Raw genomic sequence first — 22,343 nt, 5'->3', positions numbered from 1 at the left:
CTCTCTGTCGGAAGAATCTCACTGCAGTTTGCAACAGTGAATGCACAACTACACACCATGAAGCTGGTTATATCTTCGTCTTCAGTTGTTTCAGAATGTGCCATCACTTGAAGGAATCCTAGCTATGCACTCCCTCCCACGGCCTGCCAGCACTGACAGAAGCTGCCAATATAATATGGTTCAGCATCAGTTGCCTACATTATCTTAACCTCATTTAGCGGCAATAATAGACCGATATGCGGGTGGGGATTTTATGAGTGAGGCTCCAGTAAAATGCGCCATACTGGACCTGTAAGGATTTCAGCTCTAACTTGTTCATGAAGCCAATTTAAGAACAGCTTCAGAGTGATGAAAGTGATTTACTTCTAAGTATGACCATGACACCATGACCTTAAACTAGAATTCCCTTCAGCTCCTATACAAAAAATACATAAATCATATAAACATAAATATGTATTTTATATGTATTTTAACTAATATATATGAATGCTATGGGGAATACATTTACAATATATAAGTGTTTTTAAACTATATACATTATACACTCACCTAAAGGATTATTAGGAACACCTGTTCAATTTCTCATTAATGCAATTATCTAACCAACCAATCACATGGCAGTTGCTTCAATGCATTTAGGGGTGTGGTCCTGGTCAAGACAATCTCCTGAACTCCAAACTGAATGTCTGAATGGGAAAGAAAGGTGATTTAAGCAATTTTGAGCGTGGCATGGTTGTTGGTGCCAGACGGGCCGGTCTGAGTATTTCACAATCTGCTCAGTTACTGGGATTTTCACGCACAACCATTTCTAGGGTTTACAAAGAATGGTGTGAAAAGGGAAAAACATCCAGTATGCGGCAGTCCTGTGGGTGAAAATGCCTTGTTGATGCTAGAGGTCAGAGGAGAATGGGCCGACTGATTCAAGCTGATACAAGAGCAACTTTGACTGAAATAACCACTCGTTACAACCGAGGTATGCAGCAAAGCATTTGTGAAGCCACAACACGTACAACCTTGAGGGGGATGGGCTACAATAGCAGAAGACCTCACCGGGTACCACTCATCTCCACTACAAATAGGAAAAAGAGGCTACAATTTGCACAAGCTCACCAAAACTGGACAGTTGAAGACTGGAAAAATGTTGCCTGGTCTGATGAGTCTCGATTTCTGTTGAGACATTCAGATGGTAGAGTCAGAATTTGGCGTAAACAGAATGAGAACATGGATCCATCATGCCTTGTTACCACTGTGCAGGCTGCTGGTGGTGGTGTAATAGTGTGGGGGATGTTTTCTTGGCACACTTTAGGCCCCTTAGTGCCAATTGGGCATCATTTAAATGCCACGGCCTACCTGAGCATTGTTTCTGACCATGTCCATCCCTTTATGACCACCATGTACCCATCCTCTGATGGCTACTTCCAGCAGGATAATGCACCATGTCACAAAGGTCGAATCATTTCAAATTGGTTTCTTGAACATGACAATGAGTTCACTGTACTAAACTGGCCCCCACAGTCACCAGATCTCAACCCAATAGAGCATCTTTGGGATGTGGTGGAACGGGAGCTTCGTGCCCTGGATGTGCATCCCACAAATCTCCATCAACTGCAAGATGCTATCCTATCAATATGGGCCAACATTTCTAAAGAATGCTTTCAGCACCTTGTTGAATCAATGCCACGTAGAATTAAGGCAGTTCTGAAGGCGAAAGGGGGTCAAACACAGTATTAGTATGGTGTTCCTAATAATCCTTTAGGTGAGTGTATATGCATGTGTTTTGTCTCTTAACTTTTTTGGAATACTGCTGTGTCTGGTAGGTTTATTTTCAACCATTTCAGCAGTTTTATTTAATCTTTAAGCTTATCTTTAATGACCCATGCTCCTTTCATTGTGCTTCACAGCATTTCATTCTTAATACCTTTGAAGGATTTTAACAGACAAATATTGATAATCTCTATATGTTTAGTAATAGGACTGGACAATGGAGAACTGAAATATCCACAGGCACCCTGACAGACTCCACGCTTGGGGGAGATGAATCTCTTGAAAAGGGGGTTAAACAAACACAGAACATGTTAATAAGGTCTTCATTACTTGTATACAGTTCTCCCATGGTATCATACTTTACAATGGTTGCTATAACAATTTACAACAGTTGTATAGCTTGGTCTGAGAATTATTTAATATTTTTTTAACATAATTTAAGGAATGTTTTACTCAGACTCAGACCATTGCTGCCCTATCTGACACCGTTCCCTATCCCAGCTCCACACCAAACAGATATCCGAATGCATGAGTCAGAAATCCATCAGAATGTTTGTAGTAAATGTATGTTTGCTGGAAATCCCCCAGTGGTGTTACTGAGAAAGAGGTAAAAAAAATATTGAGCATGGAAACAGAAAGTATAGAGGAGAAACGCATTGCTGGGAGGAGTGGCTTTTGTGCACTGAGCAGGGAGTGCCACATGGTGCTGTTTTGGGTTTGGGAGTCTCTACCTTTGCTGCACAACACTGGGCTGTATCCCACAGAGAGGACCATTGTTCGCTCAGCTTAAGTTGCTGGGCCAGAGCACAGTTTTGGGAGTTGCTAGTGGAGACACATTGTCTCAACAATTTAACTCCAGGCCTTCAGAGAAAAATGGCCCTGCTGTGTTCAATAGATTGGTCCCTGCCCACTTCACTCCAACCCCAGCTTGGCACTGCTGTCCCACATGAAGGATTGTAGTTCCCCTTCCTTACAAAAACACCAGCACACTGAGCAACCTTTCCATGCACAACCATGGGTCCGGACTAGTAATTGCATACGATGCAGGACTGAATTAGAAAGGGTCCTTTTACAATCTGCAGCATTCTCATGCTATTTTATGCTGTGGAATCGAGCTGGAATTCTTCCTGGTGCATCTCATAAAACACCATTTCTTCTAGGTTTCACAGATCTGAATCAGGAGAAAAGGGCTCCATCTATATATTAACTGGTCTTCCTTTGAGTCTATGTGCATTTTGAACTCCAGAGTTAAATTAATCAATTTCTGAAGCAGCACTTCAATAAGTCTTTACTGATTTGCTGAAAGTTCAGAATAATAATAATAATAAAAAAAAAAGTCACCAAAAATAGTGTAAAACAAGTCCAGCCTATTCATGTGGTTTCCTTATTTTGTCTCCTGAAATTGTATTCATGCCTGTGTTGGCTGTCAGCGAAATGCAAGGAAACAGGCCTAGCGCTGCTCAAAGCCAAGAGGACGACCTCAATCCATTTACAGCCTGTGCTCAGTGATGCTCAGACACAGAAATGCACTGGAGCTGGTCCTTGCTATGCGCTCACAAACAATCAGGGTGCACTGATATCTCCCTTCTCGCCAAGGAGTAGAAAATAAGACATTAGAGCGCTCGATAAAGCAGTAAGACACTTTTCAAGGCCTAATTGTTTCAAACTGGCAAGAACAGTGATGGCTTTGTGCATTTTCGTCATGTTTGTTAACATTGCTGTCTAAAACCTGCCAGCCCTTTCAAACTATACTCTTATGACTGCGATAAGGCAGAGCTGGGAATGGAATAGGCTAAGAGGTATTAAAAATATGATAGTATGTATGTACATTTGTATGATTTATTTAGGGAATGATTTATGGATTGATACATTGATTTGTCTAAGCATCCATTAGACCCGTGGATCTCAAAGTGTGGTCCCCAGACCCCCAGTAGTCCAGGCCTGTCCTCGAGGGGGTCTGTGAGCAGATGCAAAGGCAGGTTGATAGGGAAATAATGACAATACCTTTTGTTTCTAACCTGAATTGAGATTTAATTTTAAATTTAAGTTATGCAAAATACCCTGGAACTTCGTATGTTCTGGTAAGAATAATAATTCTGTAGGATATTTTTAGGGATAAGCTAATGTGTTTGGTCACCAGGGGTGGAGGGCCTGGGTGGTCAACTTTGTCAACTTTTTTTCAACCCGAAAGCTATGTCAGTGCATGCCGTGGAGGCTGTTTGCTGTGCTGAGATCTGATGAGGTGAGCAGCCTGTTCTCATCATAAACTGTTCGTCTGCCCCTGTATTATAAACCTTTTATACAGGGATTTTAAAGATATGCCCCTATTAACCTCCTCTGAAAGATGGGTGCTTAAATGTACGCTAGGGAAAGAACAGAAGTAGACCTGTTACAGAAGTGAAGTATACCTCTTATAGTGTGTGTAGTGAAGCAAACCTATTGTTGTGGATTTTCTCCTCCAAGAATGACTGGCTGACTGTGAAGCTTCCTGCTGCATCTATGGCACAGAGTGTGAAGTCTAGCACAGCCTTCTCACCATGACCTTCACTGAGGAGCAATTGTCACTCCACCTGGAAAATGTCCTCTCTGAGCTGCTGAAAATCTTTCCCAGGCTGCCAGGGAGCATTTAAGAAACTTGAATTCTAGTAAATCAGTGGAGATCTCTATCTATCTGTATTAGTTTTACTTTCTCCTTCACAATGTATGTAGTTCTATTGAATTATACGGTACTATAATAATAATAATAAAGAAAAACAGGTTGCATTTGCAAATATTCTGTTTCCTAGTTTCTATAAACATTCTGCAGAGAAAAAAAGTCTGGTCTTTACTCTGTGCAGGTCATGGTGAAAAGGCGTCCTGGGAAGAGAAACTTTAACTGAAACGTTCATCCTTTAAGGTCTTTGTGCCAGTAGAGGAGGACCAGGAATCCACAGGCAGCTAATTATTTTTTGTATTAGGTTCAATACTGCAGTTCAGTTTTGGAGATTATCAAACACAGCCATGGATTATCTCGCTTTTCAAAGGTGGCAAATAAAAAAAATCCCATCCATAAAGGCAGATACATACCCATCATAAAACACAGAGGAGGACTGTGCTTTACCTGTGTCATACAGAGCTAAGGCATTTCAAACAGTGCTGCCAGTTGGAGGGTTTGACACCCTTATCCCTGCAACCTCACAGCAGCCCAGAGCACTGTGCTACCCTGTGATGCTCCCAGTGCAACACAGACATCCTGGCTGGTGCTTCAAATGATAGACAGTGTGGAGTAATTGTATTTAACAACATAGGAAGTTGGCTATGCTGTACAGAAATAAACACGCCAGCGGACATCAAAGAGACTCCCTTCTGTGTAGCAGCATTGGGAATAAACAGAGCATCGTGGGTATTGGCACAGATGTGGCTTCCCTTAAGTGATAGGTCTCAGTAAGGAGCACAGCTGTGAATGACACCCACCCTCCCATGACACAAATTAGCGCTGTTTTGGAAGACTGATGTATAAGTGAAGCCTAGTTGTGTCACCATGAACACAGCGGCCTTTGCATGCATTTAATTTCCATTTTATATTGATATCTCAGTGGCATTTTACTAAATATACATTGCCATAATTCAGATTTCCTTACCGCAGAGGCTGCAGACTTCATTTGCAACCTCAGTGTACTGCTGTGGCTAACCATAAAACGCAAATCTATCCCATATTTCTTTGGAGCTGGGTGTAAAACTCTTTTAAGAAAAGGGAAATAGAAAAGGGGAAGAGCATACCTCAGTTTGTATGATTGAAAATAGCTCTAAGGACATGGCAGTGTGAATGGATGCTGTCAGAGTCAGGGCCCACTGGGTCTTGGTGTCATTTTGGGAGTGGAGTCAAAGAACTCCACAGTAAAGCTCCCATCTGTTACCCAATTGCTTCGATTTTACTCCCCATCTTATGTAAATAAGCATGATTGACTTTAGACTATATATGATTAAAAGAGATGGATTTAGTTGAGCTCAAGCTGAACCCACGGTGCTTTCATGATCATTTCATCATAGTGGAAAGTGTTGTGTTCTGCCTTGTGCCACATGTACACCTGGAAGGCCTTCCTCGCATACACATTTTCCATTAAAACAAAGGTGCAGTTACTTTGGATACAGTGGAGACTTGACCACAAAAACCTGGGGTGTTTGTGCTGTGAGGAATATCTATTTTGAGTATTGTATTGATGATGATGATTTTGTATTGAAAACCAGATGTACAGTCTTCTCAGCAGTTACTTGAAAGCTATCGTGCTCAATATGCATTGTGTTATTTTATGAAGTTTCTAATTTGTGATGGGCTCCTTCTCTTGTAAACCTTTGTTACTTCCTTCCACACCAGTGACTGCTTATCTGACTACCTTGCCACTCTCAGAGCTGTCACTCTGCAGCTGTGGATATCACACACTTGTCATGACGTACATCAAACTGGACAGGTCCTGTGACAGGGGAGCGTTTCGCTTGACTTCACATTGAGATTGGATAAGTTCTACAGCCCGTATCATAGTCTTCTGGTGCAAATAGGAAAAATAAACTAAACTAAATAAGACTGGCATCCTCTGATCCACTTGGTGTTATTTCTTCTTGTTGTGTTGCCACTAACGAGCCAAATATCTTTGCTGAAACTTTTGTTTTTGTTGGTTGGTTGTTTGAATTATTTAGATTTCTTTGAAAACCTTCTCCACAGTCTTAACATCAGTGATTTAACAGCCATTGAGATTTCTCATTTAATTTGAGTGACACTGTGCTGTAGCCTGTATAAAAACTGATTGATGCCCTTCACTCTTTGTTTGTCGTCTTTTTGGGTTAAATGAAAAAGCACAAATGACCTTCGAAGATGAAGGCTGAGCCATTTTGCATTGATGGAAATCAGGCAGATAAACAAAACAAATTGAAAAGTTAATTTCTAATAGCCATTTGCCTGTGTTATGTCATTTTATGCATCTGTATTCCGCACCACAACTGGACTTGGTGCCTGATGCATAACTCCTAGTCCAGACTGTATAAACCTATATTTTCTTTGCCACATGATATAACTGAAATATAATTGTGTATCTTTACCTCTAAATTAAAAAATTGTCTTACACCTGTGGACTTATCGTGGTTATGTGTATTTAAATTTCTCCCACTTGACACTGACCTTCAGCAAACTGCTCATATTTAAGTCTTATTACATAATATACTAGATCAATGCTGCATTAATTATTGCCTTATGTAACTAATCATCCTCCCAAATACAAAGAAGGCTCTGAATTATAATGGTTTATTTTGGTGCCATAGGTTCCAGTTTTCATGAAACACAATATTTAATATGTCTCCTGTTTCCCTTTTTTAGACATTACCCAAAGCAGTCTTTTACCATTGTGGCGGACACACCAGAGAACCTGCGTCTTAAGCAGCAGAGTGAACTGCAGAGTCAGGTAAGACTACTTTAAATGCTATTATTAGCTTTGATGTTTGTGTTCATTGTTGTTACTGTTATGATTTTGGTTTGCATTGATGACACCCATAGGGGAAGGGCAAATTAAGAGCTGATAGAGTGATCTTGCAAAGAACCAGTAGTACAGAACTCAGGTAACACTTAAGAGAGCTTAGTCCATTAATCCTACAACAAGCAAATGCTGCTTTGCCTCATTAACACTAATGCACAATACATTGTATGGTTATACTTTTATGCTTTTCCGGGGGGCAAAAACTACTACTAATGTTTAACTGCTTGGCACCTGAATGACACCCACGCGTCTGGGCTTCTTGGCTTGTCATTGGCACAGATCTGGTAAAGCAGTGCTCTGTAAGTGGTCCACGGGTGCCTTCTTTTCCAAACCTTTTGACTGTGCTCAGTGCGTTCGACGCAGTTTCAAGACCCTGTGACTGGAGCCATGACTGGTTTCCACCCTGGTTAAAAACTCCCACCTTCCGTATACAGTGAGGGAAAAAAGTATTTGATCCCCTGCTGATTTTGTACGTTTGCCCACTGACAAAGAAATGATCAGTCTATAATTTTAATGGTAGGTGTATTTTAACAGTGAGAGACAGAATAACAACAAAAAAATCCAGAAAAACGCATTTCAAAAAAGTTATAAATTGATTTGCATGTTAATGAGGGAAATAAGTATTTGATCCCCTATCAATCAACAAGATTTCTGGCTCCCAGGTGTCTTTTATACAGGTAACGAGCTGAGATTAGGAGCACTCTCTTAAAGGGAGTGCTTCTAATCTCAGCTCGTTACCTGTATAAAAGACACCTGTCCACAGAAGCAATCAATCAATCAGATTCCAAACTCTCCACCATGGCCAAGACCAAAGAGCTGTCCATGGATGTCAGGGACAAGATTGTAGACCCAAGGCTGGAATGGGCTACAAGACCATCGCCAAGCAGCTTGGTGAGAAGGTGACAACAGCTGGTGCGATTATTCGCAAATGGAAGAAACACAAAATAACTGTCAGTCTCCCTCAGTCTGGGGCTCCATGCAAGATCTCACCTCGTGGAGTTTCAATGATCATGAGAACGGTGAGGAATCAGCCCAGAACTACACGGAAGGATCTTGTTAATGATCTCAAGGCAGCTGGGACCGTAGTCACCAAGAAAACAATTGGTAACACACTACGCCGTGAAGGACTGAAATCCTGCAGCGCCCGCAAGGTCCCCCTGCTCAAGAAAGCACATGTACAGGCCCGTCTGAAGTTTGCCAATGAACATCTGAATGATTCAGAGGAGAACTGGGTGAAAGTGTTGTGGTCAGATGAGACCAAAATCAAGCTCTTTGGCATCAACTCAACTCGCCGTGTTTGGAGGAGGAGGAATGACCCCAACAACACCATCCCCACCGCCAAACATGGAGGTGGAAACATTATGCTTTGGGGGTGTTTTTCTGCTAAGGGGACTGGACAACTACACCGCATCAAAGGGACGATGGACAGGGCCATGTACCATCAAATCTTGGGTGAGAACCTCTTTCCCTCAGCCAGGGCATTGAAAATGGGTTGTGGATGGGTATTCCAGCATGACAATGACCCAAAACACACAGCCAAGGCAACAAAGGAGTGGCTCAAGAAGAAGCACATTAAGGTCCTGGAGTGGCCTAGCCAGTCTCCAGACCTTAATCCCATAGAAAATATGTGGAGGGAGCTGAAGGTTCGAGTTGCCAAATGTCAGCCTCGAAACCTTAATTGACTTGGAGAGGATCTGCAAAGAGGTGTGGGACAAAATCCCTCCTGAGATGTGTGCAAACCTGGTGGCCAACTACAAGAAATGTCTGACCTCTGTGATTGCCAGCAAGGGTTTTGCCACCAAGTACTAAGTCGAAGGGGTCAAATACTTATTTCCCTCATTAACATGCAAATCAATTTATAACTTTTTTGAAATGCGTGTTTGTGGATTTGTTTGTTGTTATTCTGTCTCTCACTGTTAAAATACACCTACCATTAAAATTATAGACTGATCATTTCTTTGTCAGTGGGCAAACGTACAAAATCAGCAGGGGATCAAATACTTCCCTCACTGTAAGCTTCCCCACAGTGTCATTCACATTTTGGAGTTTGGGGGGTCGTTAACGGATTCCCTGTCTGTGCTCTTTGACAGTTGACCGTTTATCAGTGCATTTGTCTCTTAGCAATGCTGCCCCAGCGTATCCCTGTTCAAACCCGGCTCACGGCTGTCAGTACAGGGATCAGGTCTCTGTTGCAGTACTCCCACAGTTCCTGACAATACCCTGAAATCAATAACAAGCCTTCAAAATCTGGCAGCACCAACTGCTCAGGAGCTTCCTCCCTTTTTCTTCAGACTGTGCAGCTTAGAATAGGAGCTGCCTGTTGATTCAAGCTGCCCGAGGAAACTGCTTGACCGCTGTGTTTATAAAACCCATCGAAGTTCTTGTTTTATAAACGTTGGGTTGAATGTCTGTGCCTCTGTGTCTAGGAGGATGTTGTGAAAGGTGCTATAAACAGGTCCCTCTTTGATTAATTAAAACGGAAGCGCACATTATTCCTGTCACACCAACACAGGCCCGCTCTGCTGATCCAGCAGGACAAGATATTCTGACTCCCCAGTAGCCTTTAATTGCATTAATTCAATTTCATTTGATAAAAAATTAAAAAACACAAAAAAACTGCAGAGGTGGTTTAATGATAACAATTATTTCAAAAGACTTTCTGCGTTCAAAGGGGTGGCTTTGATCTCTCACTTGAAATAGGAAATTTGAATAGGTTTTTTTTGTCTTCTGTTTGAAAAACAGATTTATTATATTTATATATATTTTAAAGATTTTATCCACCCCCCCACATACACACAAATTTTTCTTGCCACCCTTATTGTTTTTGGCTCAAGCTTAATTTGTTAATTGTTGCTCAAAACATCTTACCATCAGAGCACACCATTGTGCTGAATGCTAATCCCACCTGCAGCTGATAAGCCAATATTGACCATCTGTTACAGCTGATGAATGCTATCTGGACACATGCAGGGCAGAAGCAGACTTGATGCAGAATAAGCTGAGTAATAGTCAAAATTGGGTCTCTTCTACAGGACTAGACTATAATTAGCTTTAAGGATTACATTTATTGGCTTGTCGCATTCTGGAGCTCTACTTGTAATGAGTTCAAAAAATAATAATTAAAAAGCATAGATAGGTTTATAATGATCATATAGTCTAATGTCATTTACCAGATAGGCACTACAGCCTGAAGTTGGGAATCGTAACAGGGACCAGCATGAGGCACCCTTAAATGCATATCCAATTCAGTGCAAAAACCAGTGCTTTGCTAGCTCTTCCCACACAAGCATTGTATGTTGACTCGCTTCCTGCCCTTGTGTGGGGGGGCTTCAGTGCTCTTGTGGTTCCTGGAGGGGATACTTCTCCTTACTATAATAGTTATTTTCTGCCTGGTCCTAAGAGGAGAGAGAGAGAATTATTTGCACAAGGCAATATTTTATTTAATTGGGCCTATTACACGTAATGAAATTCTGATTCAACTTTTCATAAAGAAAGTGAAATAGCAGTATAATCCTGAGCCAGTTCAGTGTGTGTAATTTAATTGAGAGATATGGAACAAGTGCAGTGATGCCTCCCTCCTGCTCCTGCACTCCACACATCCATCAGAAAAGACGCACTTCCTTTATGGTGTAATCCCGTCCCTTTTGTGTTGTTACACAATGGTCTCTTTTTTTTTTTTTATATTCAGACCCATCAAACCTATATTAATTTTGTTAAAACTGCTTAATCTTAAAAGCTGACAGACCTCCAAATAGCTCGGCCGCATTAATACATCACAAGACAGGATCCAGAGGCAGCTGTTATCGTGCGGCTCTGTGTGTAATGCCTGTCTCACAGCTCTCCCGCACTCCTGCTCTTAGACTCCACTGCGCTGTGTCTGGGGGAGGTGTGATAAAGTGATGCGCAGCTCTCGGAGCGGTGGGGCGAGAATCCCCGTGGGTTGGGATTCTAAGTGCTGTTGGAGCACAGTGCAGCAAAGCCAGATTCCCCATCACCACATCTGGTTGTTTGTGTGTTTATTTGTGTATAGTCAGAATTTCATCCATCCAGTTATCAGTGGTACAGATACAACACTTAAGTAGGCCTGACTTAGGAAACCCTTAACTTCATGACGACACATCAGAGTTACATAACGTCTAGAGCAGTGGTCTCCAACCCTGGTCCTGGACAGTCCCTACCCAGCTTACATTACACGTGTACTAAATAGTGGTATATTTATTTCTGTGTTAATTTGTCTTGTATCCAAGGCAGCTGCATCTACAGGAGTTTTTACAGTCCCGATAACTGCTAATGTTGGTGATGTGTAAGAGAGGCTGGTATTCCACTGGTTAATGGGCACAGCATGAATGAATGGCAAACCGTTTCCAATTAGGGAGCTTATAAAACACAACTAAAGATCACATAATAAGGTTCAATTATGACATTTCAGATTTAATACATCCAGAACAACAATGGGGCATTTGGTTTAATTCTGTGGGCACATGCACTTAGCAGATCCCATTTACATTATGCTTACTTTTTATTGTGGTGCCACCTTATTGAATGAATCTGCAAACTAGAAACAACTCTGAGCTCACCCTACTTTGCCAGTGTCCGACTGCCAGCTCTGCGAATGAAAGAAGCTGCAGATGACATTTTAAATAATAACTGCTAACGGTCTGAGAAAGGTGCCCATTTTCATTGTTTATTTAGAATTTGTCTAAATGATTTAAAATAATAAAGCAAAACAAATCGTGTTATAGGAGACATCCACACCGGACTGCATTAATCATGAGCAAAATGACAGAAATGAGCAACAGACTGTAAGATGGGTTTAGAAAGGCAGACAGCTGTCAACTCAGCGGCCTTCAGCCTTCCAGCTGATTCTGGGGTCTGATAAGCAGGACCAGCCCGGTGTGTTGGTGGGGATTCTTCCCTTATGGAGAATCCAGGAACTGTGAGGAACCACAATCCTTGCAAAGAGGCCAGCTCCCGATCACACCCTATAATTGGACTTTTTTAGAGTTATTGTCAGCTGTTAATGGTTTATGTTGGCAGATCACCCAGGGAAGCTAGAGGCCAGGGGGGACTCCAGGACCAGGGCTGAGAAGCACTCATCTACACCACCTTGGGTTTAGAACTTAAACCATACATACAGTAAAGCCTTCTCTTGGGATATGAACTTCAAAGTGTGTGATTAACGATTGTATTGATAACTATATTTTTTTGGTAGATATTTGCATAGTTTTTGTAGGTCTGGATTTACTTACTTGGGTATAATATATACTAACATTATACATACTAGATATTTTATTATAAGACTCCTTAATCCAAAGTAAAAAAAAAAACAAAATCAGCACCAGACTACCATTACTATATCTTCTTAAAAACCAAAAAACATTAATCCAGTTAGATTTACATGGCAGTTGTCACCTTGTCACCCACCCCTTTTAACTTTTCCCATTAGGAGATGCATTTAGTGCTGCTTGCCTGCTTGTTAATTAGTAATTTCCCTCCTGAAGAGCAGCATAGCTATGAATCAAGCAAAACAATGCTAATATAATAGCTGTCACTCGGAGTGACTTGGTCCACCAGACAGGGATAATGATCATTCAGATCCTGAATGGCCCGATCAGTGACTGTGGCCTTGGGGGTCTTTAGGCCTCGGTCAGGAAGGCTAGGCTCTTTTTTCCATTCCACTCCTCCTGTACTCACACTGGGATCACTTCAGAGCCTGGTTTTGTAGCCTGATTGAACTCACGGCCGAGGGGTCTGTTCTGGGAATGGACACGGATGGCAGTGGTTGTCTTCTGGCCGTGAGGGATGAAGCGTGTCCCAGCTGCCCTCCGGCCTCTTATCTGTGAGTGCACACGAGACCGAAGTGGGAAGGACAGACTACAAACAGATGCATTATGCTCAGCAAGCTGGTTTCTCAGTAGCTACTGTGTCACCAGTGAGTGTTAAATGTCAGCTTACTTGCTGTTACTACTGTATATATAGACATCATTCTTTATTAGGGTCCACTTTGCCCACTTTAACTTTTATATCCAGAACTACTTCTGCCCCACTGCCAAATGAACCAGGCTATCAGGGGTGGAACAAAATATCCGGTTGTGAATTCAATACTCATGGGGCTTAAAGAGAAATCGTTGCGGTGTGATTTTTGGGGGAGAAAATCTAATAAAAAAGAAAAGTTTTAAACATCTGCAGATTGAATTGTGGTTCAGCAAGGAGTCAGTCACAATATTGCTGACATCAGTTTAAGCAACTTTTCACTAATTTGTATTAAAGAAGTATTGACACATGCTGTGAGGGGATTGGAAGTGAAAGTCAATCAGCATGTTATTAATACATTTTTAATTAATCTGAGTTTGTATTCCAGTTAATAAAAGGTGATGGATATACATCACTAACAGTGCTAGTCTAATGAACACTACAACTTAGTCCTGACTTTTAAAATCTGTATTCATTCAGACTGATAAGGCTTTTACATCTTAAAATCAGTACAGAAAAACATAAAAAATGTAATCGTGAAAACAGCCCATTCATCCCAGCAGCCATCCAATGTTCACATTACTTGGATAGTCATTGCAGGCATGAATAATTATGTGTTACAAAGCATTTGGTTAGAGCATTAATGTACTTTTCTGTCTAGTTGGGTGAATGCATCTTAAAGGCTTATTTCCAACGTTTTTACAAAACTTACAAAAGCTTCTGTTTGCGGACATGAATGAGGATAGGTTCCTTCAGACTGTCCTGCTCGTCAGTCAGGCTAGGTGATTCATCTGGTTTCAGTTCCCTGGAATTGGTCTAGTTTCCGTGGCTCTTGGAGTTTGTACAGTCTAATGTGGCACACTGGTCCTCTGTATGGTAGTATGTAAAGCTTGACCAATGGAGCACATAAATCAATGGACACAATCTGTGGAGTGACTTATTGGGTCTTGGTAAATATACAGAAGGCCAGAGCATATTGTTTAGGTTTTAATTTTAACACTACAAATCATGACAAAGTTATTCCAAGTGATCACCTTTATCCTATGGTGAAACATTTCTATCCTGATGGGAGTGGTCTCTTCCAGGATGACAATACCCCCATCCACAGGGCACAAGGGCTCACTGAATGGTTTGATGAGTATGAAAATGATGTGAATCATATGCTATGGCCTTCGCAGTCACCAGATCTCAACCCAGTTGAACACCTAGGGGAGATTTTGGACCAACTTGTTAGACAGCGCTCTCCACCACCATCATCAAAACACCAAATGAGGGAATATCTTTTGGAAGAATGGTGTTCATCCCTCCAGTAGAGTCCAGAGACTTGCAGAATCTGTGCCAAGAGCATTGAAGCTGTTCTGGCGGCTCGTGGTGGCCAACACCTTACTGAGACACTTTGTTGGTTTCTCCTTTAATTTGTCACCCGTCTGTAGTTGAAACATTCTTTTAGTGTGCAGTGCTTTGATATTTTGCCAGGACAGATGACTAAGAAATTTTTTAAAAATGTGATGAAATGGCTGGTAATTAGAGTAAATAATGTGAAGGGCAAAGAACATAGGAAAGAAAATAAATAAATAAATTAACCTTTTCTTTGGTAATATCGTGGTGGCTGCAGTTTGCTTCCTTAGAATGTTTATTTATATTAATACATAGATGATCTGCCCAGTGAAACCAGAAAACACTATACATACTGAAACTAAGATCAGGTGCTGGTAACTGGTAAAAATAAAAGAAGAGGGCCAACTTCCTGGTGGAAGTGGGAGTGCTTCTGAGGTGCCGGGTGCTGTTTTGGAGAGACCAGCTAATGTCCTATGTGACATGGTAGGCACCTTGTAAGAGACATCATAAGAGGTACCTTGAAAGCAGAGTTTAGTATCTGTTTGGCACTGCAGTTCACACAGAGAGAAAGCTGCCTCTGAACCACACTGAGAGGGTCTCCACTGCTGGGATAAAGTGTGCCTGCATTTTACAGGCATTTCCCTTTTACACTGGGAGTAATGCAGCCTCTGTGCAAGGCCATTTTCTGTGCAAACATGCCTTGATACAGCTTTTAAGAAGGTCACATCTTTGATGCCCATATTACAGGATGCTTCAGAGTGGAGAGTGAGATCATACCCAGCCCTTCTCAATCAGATATTTTCTTTTTACTGGGGAAAGAAGAAACCTTTTTTTCCTCTCTCTCCAGATTTAAATGTTATTAAAGAGGACAGGGGAAATGTGCTGTACTCGCTTCAGTGACAATATTCATTTATTTTGAAAATGGAATGAAGTTAGAAGCTAATTGCTTGGTCATGTTAAAAGGACATAGATAAGGAAGAGTAATGTAGACAAAATCAGAATTCACAAAATTCACTCCAGCCACTGCCATTTGAGGAAGTGGAAAGATTACATGCTAGACAGTTCAGCACTTTATGAATGCTGTTTGCTTTTGTAAAAAGAAATAACGAGTAAGCATCTCTTTTGCTATTAGGAGTTGATAGATAACGAGAGCTTTAATCTCGGGATGCAAAAAGTACCAAGAAATGGAGCATAATAGCCTGGTTCAATTTTCTAACAAAGGCTTTCATGTAACTGTCATAATCATTATGTGATTTCTGTGTGTGACTGGTGAGCTGAGCTGGTTACAGGAGGGAATGTCAAACTGGAATGGCATAAATGGGGGGAAAACAAGTATAATGAGGACTGGAGCTTCCAGCCTGTAGTTTATATGTTGTTTGGTACATACAATATAAGAGAGCAAGATTTCATGTAAGCTTTTCTAAACAAAGCATTGCCCGCCTCTTGGTAGAAAGACAGTGGACGGGAATGGGAGTTTAGGAAATGCAGTCAAAGTGTTCGACAGGTCTAAAAAGCACGACAGCCAGGTTCTGAGCTGTAATTTTATAGCAAAGGGCTTATGGATATATCCGAAGAGAGAGCTGGAGAGTTGAGTTCCAGTAGATTAATGTGTGCTACAGGTTAGATTTAAATTGGGCCATAGTCATAACTACTGGCAGTTATGTATTGTAGCTCAGCACTGAATGTGATTTTAGCTGTTCAGTGAGAGTTGAGAGTAACACTCTGAAGCTTAATTTACTGGCTGCATGTGTATAATTAATAATAATTATCTAAATCTGTTTTGGATGAAACCTGTATGCCATTCTTCTGGCAGTAAGGGTAAATCTCCTACAAAAGTCTGTCCACATTGTTTACCATCCATTCCTATTCATATGACGAGGAGTACCCAGATATAGAGGTAAAACTCTTATCTCTTACCCCTACAATTAAGATGATTAATCATAATTTAGCTATGTCAAAGAATAGTGGGCTGATGAACTGTGGAACAAACCTCAAAAATCAACACAGAAATGCTACATAATTAAAATGTTTCAATATTTTATGTATTTTTGTATTATTCTGTACATCTGTTAAAGAAAATGTCCATCATGATGTTAATTAGTTTTACACTTTTCCCCCTTTATATTTAGTATGCCGGAAAATACTGTGTAGATATCCAATGCAGTAATTTATAAGGAAATTGTCCATGACAATGATCTGTCTAAGCATAATGGTTTTAACCCCTGTCAGGTTATGTAAGGCGTGAATAGCAGCCACTTAAAGAATTGCATCTGTCTTTAATTTCCGATGGAGAATGGTTCTAGTAATGAAGTCTATATTATTTGACCTACCTGTGAACCATAAATGACAAACTTGCCCCTGATGAAATTTTTCTTTGTTAGTAGTAGAAAGTGCTCTCTGACAATAACACAAGCTGTGATTGAGTACCGGGCTACAATTTGCAATTCATGGGTAGGTCTACCTCCTCTCCACTCTCTGTCCTCCGTCCACTCTCCGTCCTCCAGAGCCGCTCCTTCTCATCCCTGGCCCCTAAATGGTGGAACCCACCGAAGTCAAAACAGCAGAGTCCTTGATCTCCTTCCGGCGCTTACTCAAGACGCATCTTTTCCAACAGTACTTATAATATTAGTCCTTTATCCCTGCTAGACAACACTTCTCAGTTTTATTATGCTTCTTGTGTTTTCGATTTTGTTTTCCTCCTTGCTCCCTTTCCCGTAGCCCTTGACTGTGACCCTACATCTTGACAGGACTTGGCTTTTACCGTTCAGGATGTAGGACCTCACCTACTGTACTTGCTTGTTTAAATTGTAAATTGGAATTTTTAAAATGTATTTTGAATTGCTATGTTTAGTTTAATTGAATTTGTAATGATTGATGCCTTTTACTTAACTGTATTTTTGCACTTTGTTTTACACTTATGTTGTAAGTCACCCTGGATTAGGGCATCTGCCAAGAAATAAAAAAATAAAAATAGTAATAATAATAATAATAATAGGTCAAAGTTTCAATCCGGGCTCGGCCTGTGTCTTTTTAGTTTGGATTTGTGACCCATGTTTCCTGTACTTCAACCACTTTCAAAAATAAGCTTGAAGGTTCAAGGAGAACAGCTAAACATGTGAGCATTCGATCTTCGGAAGCCATTCAAATACTCCAGTCTGGAACCTCTGGCACCCGGGGCCACTAGTAATATCCATGCATTTGATTGGCAAGATTCTTCCTTGATGGTTTCGCTCAGAGAGCCCTACAGCACATTTTATTTCCTAGCTCTTCTTGGCATTTCCCAGAGCAGGACTTTGGCCAGTTAATTTCAATAAGCCACACAGACATGTAATCAATTCCAACGGAAAAATCTCTTGAGCATGCACTTCCTGGCTTATTAGTGATTGTGGGGGGCAGGAGGGGAGAGCACATTATTGTATGGCAGATCAAGATTTATTACAGCTGGCTTCTTTCTTTACTTTTAATTGTATTTTTACTATAGGTCAAAGAAAGTATTTATATATAAGTACCAGTTGTGTTAAGCATGTCCTTACACACATCTAGTGGGGGGGGGGGGGTGTTGTTGACCTGGTTGTTTAGGGAACACTAGGGTTGGCTCCATGACACACGCACAGACTCACACTCGTAGGCACACACACACACACGCACACACACACACACACACACACTCCCACACACTCACTCACTCACTCACTCACTCACTCACTCATTATGTTATGTTATGCTCAGCAAGTTTCTTATATAGAACTTTAAGGAGGTTGTTTGATCATTTTTTTGCATCCCTCCGAGTTATTTATAAATAAATATAAACCCATAACTCAATCCCCCGTTGTTTTCTTTATGTAAAAAAAATGACAGTTACACAGTTCAATGTATAATGTCTACCCAAAGTCTGAGTCTGAGTACAGCCTGACCCAAGCATGTGCAGTTAACACTTCTGCTGGGATTTAATGCATCCATTAGTGTGACACCGAGGTCGGAGCCCCTGTCTTTGTTCAAAGGGGACGCTGTATCGTGACAGATCCAGTATTGGAGCCAGAGCTGTTGTCTGGTACCGCCGGTCTTTAGAGGTGGCAGTAATAATCCTTGACTTTGAACTAGCTTTGCTTTTGCTTTTTTCCCCAGCATAAAAGGGATTTTTGATGCTCAGAGTATGAGCTGAACAATGGGACTTACAGGACGTAAGATTTAGGTTAATACACCCGCACAATGTGGGGAGATCAAAAGTGATTTTCCGAATGTTTTTCTCAGCTTGTTCCCCCGTGCATTTGCTCCTTGTTCTCCTAAGAGCAGTGTGAGAAGACGCCTCCTGTCTCACAGCCCATCCTGTTTGTTTCTCAGGTGAAATACAAAAAGGACTTTGAAGAGAGCAAAGGCAGAGGTTTCAGCATCGTCTCAGACACGCCAGAACTGCAGAGACTGCGCAGGACACAGGAACAAATCAGTAATGTATGGCAAAACCCCCTTTCCTGCCTAGCTTCCTTCTTTCTGTCATTGTGACACAGAGGCAGCTTTCCCATGAAACAGGATCACTAAAATGACTTGATACTGGGAATATAATTATCGAGGCTTATGCGGCGTATGGGAATTGTGTGAATGTGTGTTAAGGGTGCATTTTGTGACACGCGTCTCCTGCAAAAAACACAGATCCTGTGATGTGTAACTCGTGGTTTGTTTAATTTTTCTGTTTTCTTGTCATTTTATTCTCCTCTCCATTTTCGGTCTCTGTTTTGTTCAGTTGTTTCTTGCAGCCGGTCCTGTGGAGAATTGTGTTCCGGGGTAAAAAATTCCAATCTGTTATTGCAAATTACTTTTCTGTTTCAGCTCGTTCATTTGTCATTCAACTAAGTAGCTTAAAGTTTAACCACAATGACCGGGACATCCACTTCCATCAGTCTGCTGTGGTAAAACGAGATTCCGTAGATGAGATGCCACATGTTTTAAATGGTCACACGTTAAAAGGCGAAGATGTTTGAATAGACTGAGGTGTGACCCCTTTGCCAACTATAAATTAATAACACAGTTCTTGTGTACTGTGGTGGCTTTGCATTACTCTCTATATATACTATCATCCTCTGCCAAACAGAATCCAGCGTGAAGCAGAGGAAGTGGAATCTGCGAACAACATGTGGGAAGGGCTCCAAGTGTGTAGCACGAGAATGTGGCTTCTCGTTATGCTTACAAAACCCTATAAAAGTGTGCGTCTGTGGGGGCCCTCATCCTCAGCGGCTGAACGACTGCGGTGCTGCTTCCAGCCAACACACAAAACCAAATACACACAAACAGACAAACATAACACACAAAAAGTCACACAAACAAAACAAATACACAATCAAACATCTACAAGGCAGCACAAATGGAGTTTTAATCTGAACTTTGGGAGGAGGACGACAACCCCAATGTGCCTGATTTACCAGCATAAAAATCTGGCAACACATGGACTTTCCCAGCATTCACCGCTTTGGCTCCCTCCTCTGCCCCACACACCGCCCCTGCAGCAGCTCCAGGTCTCATTACATCTAGTGGGGGGGCTCCGATGGCCTCGTCCTCATGGCCAGGTCAGCATTCCCTCAGAGTTTATTTTGGCATAGACTCGCTTGACTATTTATTATTGGGATTGTCTGAACTCTAGTAGCTGACTAAGGCCCTTACCAGGCAGACAGGACAAGAGTGAGTCGAGCTGTTATTAATCCTCAGCACGGGAGGCAATGCAGTTTTATGAGGATCATCACAGCGCTGTGCCTGATGGTGACTCATTCTCAAATGCAACTGCCTTCTTATCAAATGATTATAATTGCAGTCAGATATATTCCTATGGCAGCAGCACCCTTTTTAACATGTGTCCTCAGAACCCAGTACAGCTCATCAACAGTGTTGTTTGATGCTCAGTATTAACAATCCTCTTCCTGCGTTGGTGGTCTTTCAACATATTATTTCTTTTCAGATTTGTTTTATCTTAGTCCTTGGGTAACAGGAATAAAACAAAATGTTCTAATCAGGCCGTATGACCTTGATGAGTTCTAGTCGGGGAAACTTCATTGCTGTTTTGTTTTATTTTTAATGAAAGGTCCTATGACCTATGAAAGGTCTAATTTAAATGTCCTGTTTCACCGGGTGATCAGGCCTTTATAGCCCTGAGAGCTGCTGTTGAATTACACCTTCAGCAGATCTCTGCTATCTTGAGAATCTGCTCATAATGTGCTAACAGTCTTTTTTGGAACTGGAATGAAGACAATTACATGCTTTAATTTCTCCAAAGTGTGATGAAAAGGCCTTTTCAAACTCTCAAAAACTCTCTTGAAACATTGCCGCGGGTTCTTCTGCAGTTTTTATGATACTTTTATGTGAATTAAGTGTAAAAGGCTGCGGTTCATCTTGTTTGCATTTCCCTACATGCTTTTATATATTTTATAGTGCGTTTCATATAATGTTATTCTCTCCGCGTCAATTTTAATTTCTGATTCTTACGAGCTGCTCCAAAAAAACTGAAACAAACGGAACTTCTCCAAGGTTATTTCAAGGAAAGTAAATCAGTTGTGCCCCTTGTATCACATGTTCATCGACACAGCACAGACAACATAACACTGTAGCTGTGTCTGAGTCTGTGGAGGAGAAGTGACTCTCCCTGGCAGGTAGTACTGTGAGCAGAAGCATCTGTTCTTGTATTTGACCTATGTTTCTCCTGAAACTGAAAACACAAGCTATGAAATGAAATATAAAACATTAAATCATCATTTTTACTGTACAAATGCAACACATAGGATATTAATGACATAAAGCTGATTTTAAAACACACACACACATATTTATATATATATATATATATATATGAATGTGAGCAGGAAGTAAGAACAACAGGAATTTGCAGAGGATATTAACTGCTATTTAAATCAAAATTGGTGTGAAAATATTTCACTGAAATTGGCACAAGTCACAGTTTTATTTGACCTGTGACTTATTTGCACCAAGTTTCATAGGATATATACCAGATTTTGATTTATTATTCTAAATCTTGAAAGCTTTCCCCTTTTATGCATTATTTGATTGACAGTTTTATCATACATTTTATTCAAGTCACACTTCTCTCCTTTACCGTCAGTAATTTTTTCCTGACAACATATTATTAATAGTCACATGCATTGCATCTAGTCTCTAAAGGTGTCTTGGAGATACAGCCATTTAACAGTTCAGGGTGGACTAATACCAGCAGCTCACTCCCTAAAAGCAGTTATTTTGATTTCCCTTTCCTTGTGAACACCGTTTCCAATATTTACTGTGAGCATCAACAAGTTGAATCAACTATCTTTTTAATTATTGACGGTGCTCAGGGACTTTTAGATCACCCTGTGTAATGTCTTTACATAGGTCAGTGCAATAAGGACCTGGAACAATATGACAATGAAACATTGACCTAGCAGGTAATAGAAAAGCTGAACTCAGGGGTGACTTTGTTTGTTGTTGGGTGCTTCTTCCTTCTACTCATAAATGAGACCGATGTCAAGAAGTACAGGCTTGCAGGTTGCTATCAGCAAAAAGGCAAAGTTTTTATGTAGCACCGACACAAGATCTTAATAAAAGCATCCAGAGTCACTATCAGTGCTGATTTTATGCAAGTCGGTTCCCTGATGACTCCTGAGCGCATCATTTTTGGGATGGGTTCTGGTGGATTGTCACACATACAGGTAAGAGCTTTCACAGTTTATTTAAAAATTCCAAAACGATCTCACCTAATGTACTATCAATATCTAAACCCCGTCTGTTCCT

General features: G+C 41.0%; 1 protein-coding gene across 4 annotated transcripts in view; it reads left to right on the top strand.

Annotated features, from left to right (window-relative positions):
• The window catches only part of nebl (nebulette), a 117,007-nt gene that overhangs the window by 38,338 nt on the left and 56,326 nt on the right, over nt 1–22,343 (top strand). For all 4 annotated transcript variants that reach the window (XM_066724596.1, XM_066724587.1, XM_066724601.1 and 1 more), the window contains exons 3-4: nt 7,112–7,196; nt 18,921–19,028. In XM_066724596.1, the coding sequence (XP_066580693.1) occupies nt 7,112–7,196; nt 18,921–19,028 (193 nt within the window). The remainder of the gene's footprint in view (nt 1–7,111; nt 7,197–18,920; nt 19,029–22,343) is intronic.

This window comes from Amia ocellicauda, chromosome 2 (genome assembly GCF_036373705.1).
Source record: "Amia ocellicauda isolate fAmiCal2 chromosome 2, fAmiCal2.hap1, whole genome shotgun sequence".
Taxonomy (NCBI): Eukaryota; Metazoa; Chordata; class Actinopteri; order Amiiformes; family Amiidae; genus Amia; species Amia ocellicauda.
This window is presented reverse-complemented; position numbering and strand designations above follow the sequence as displayed.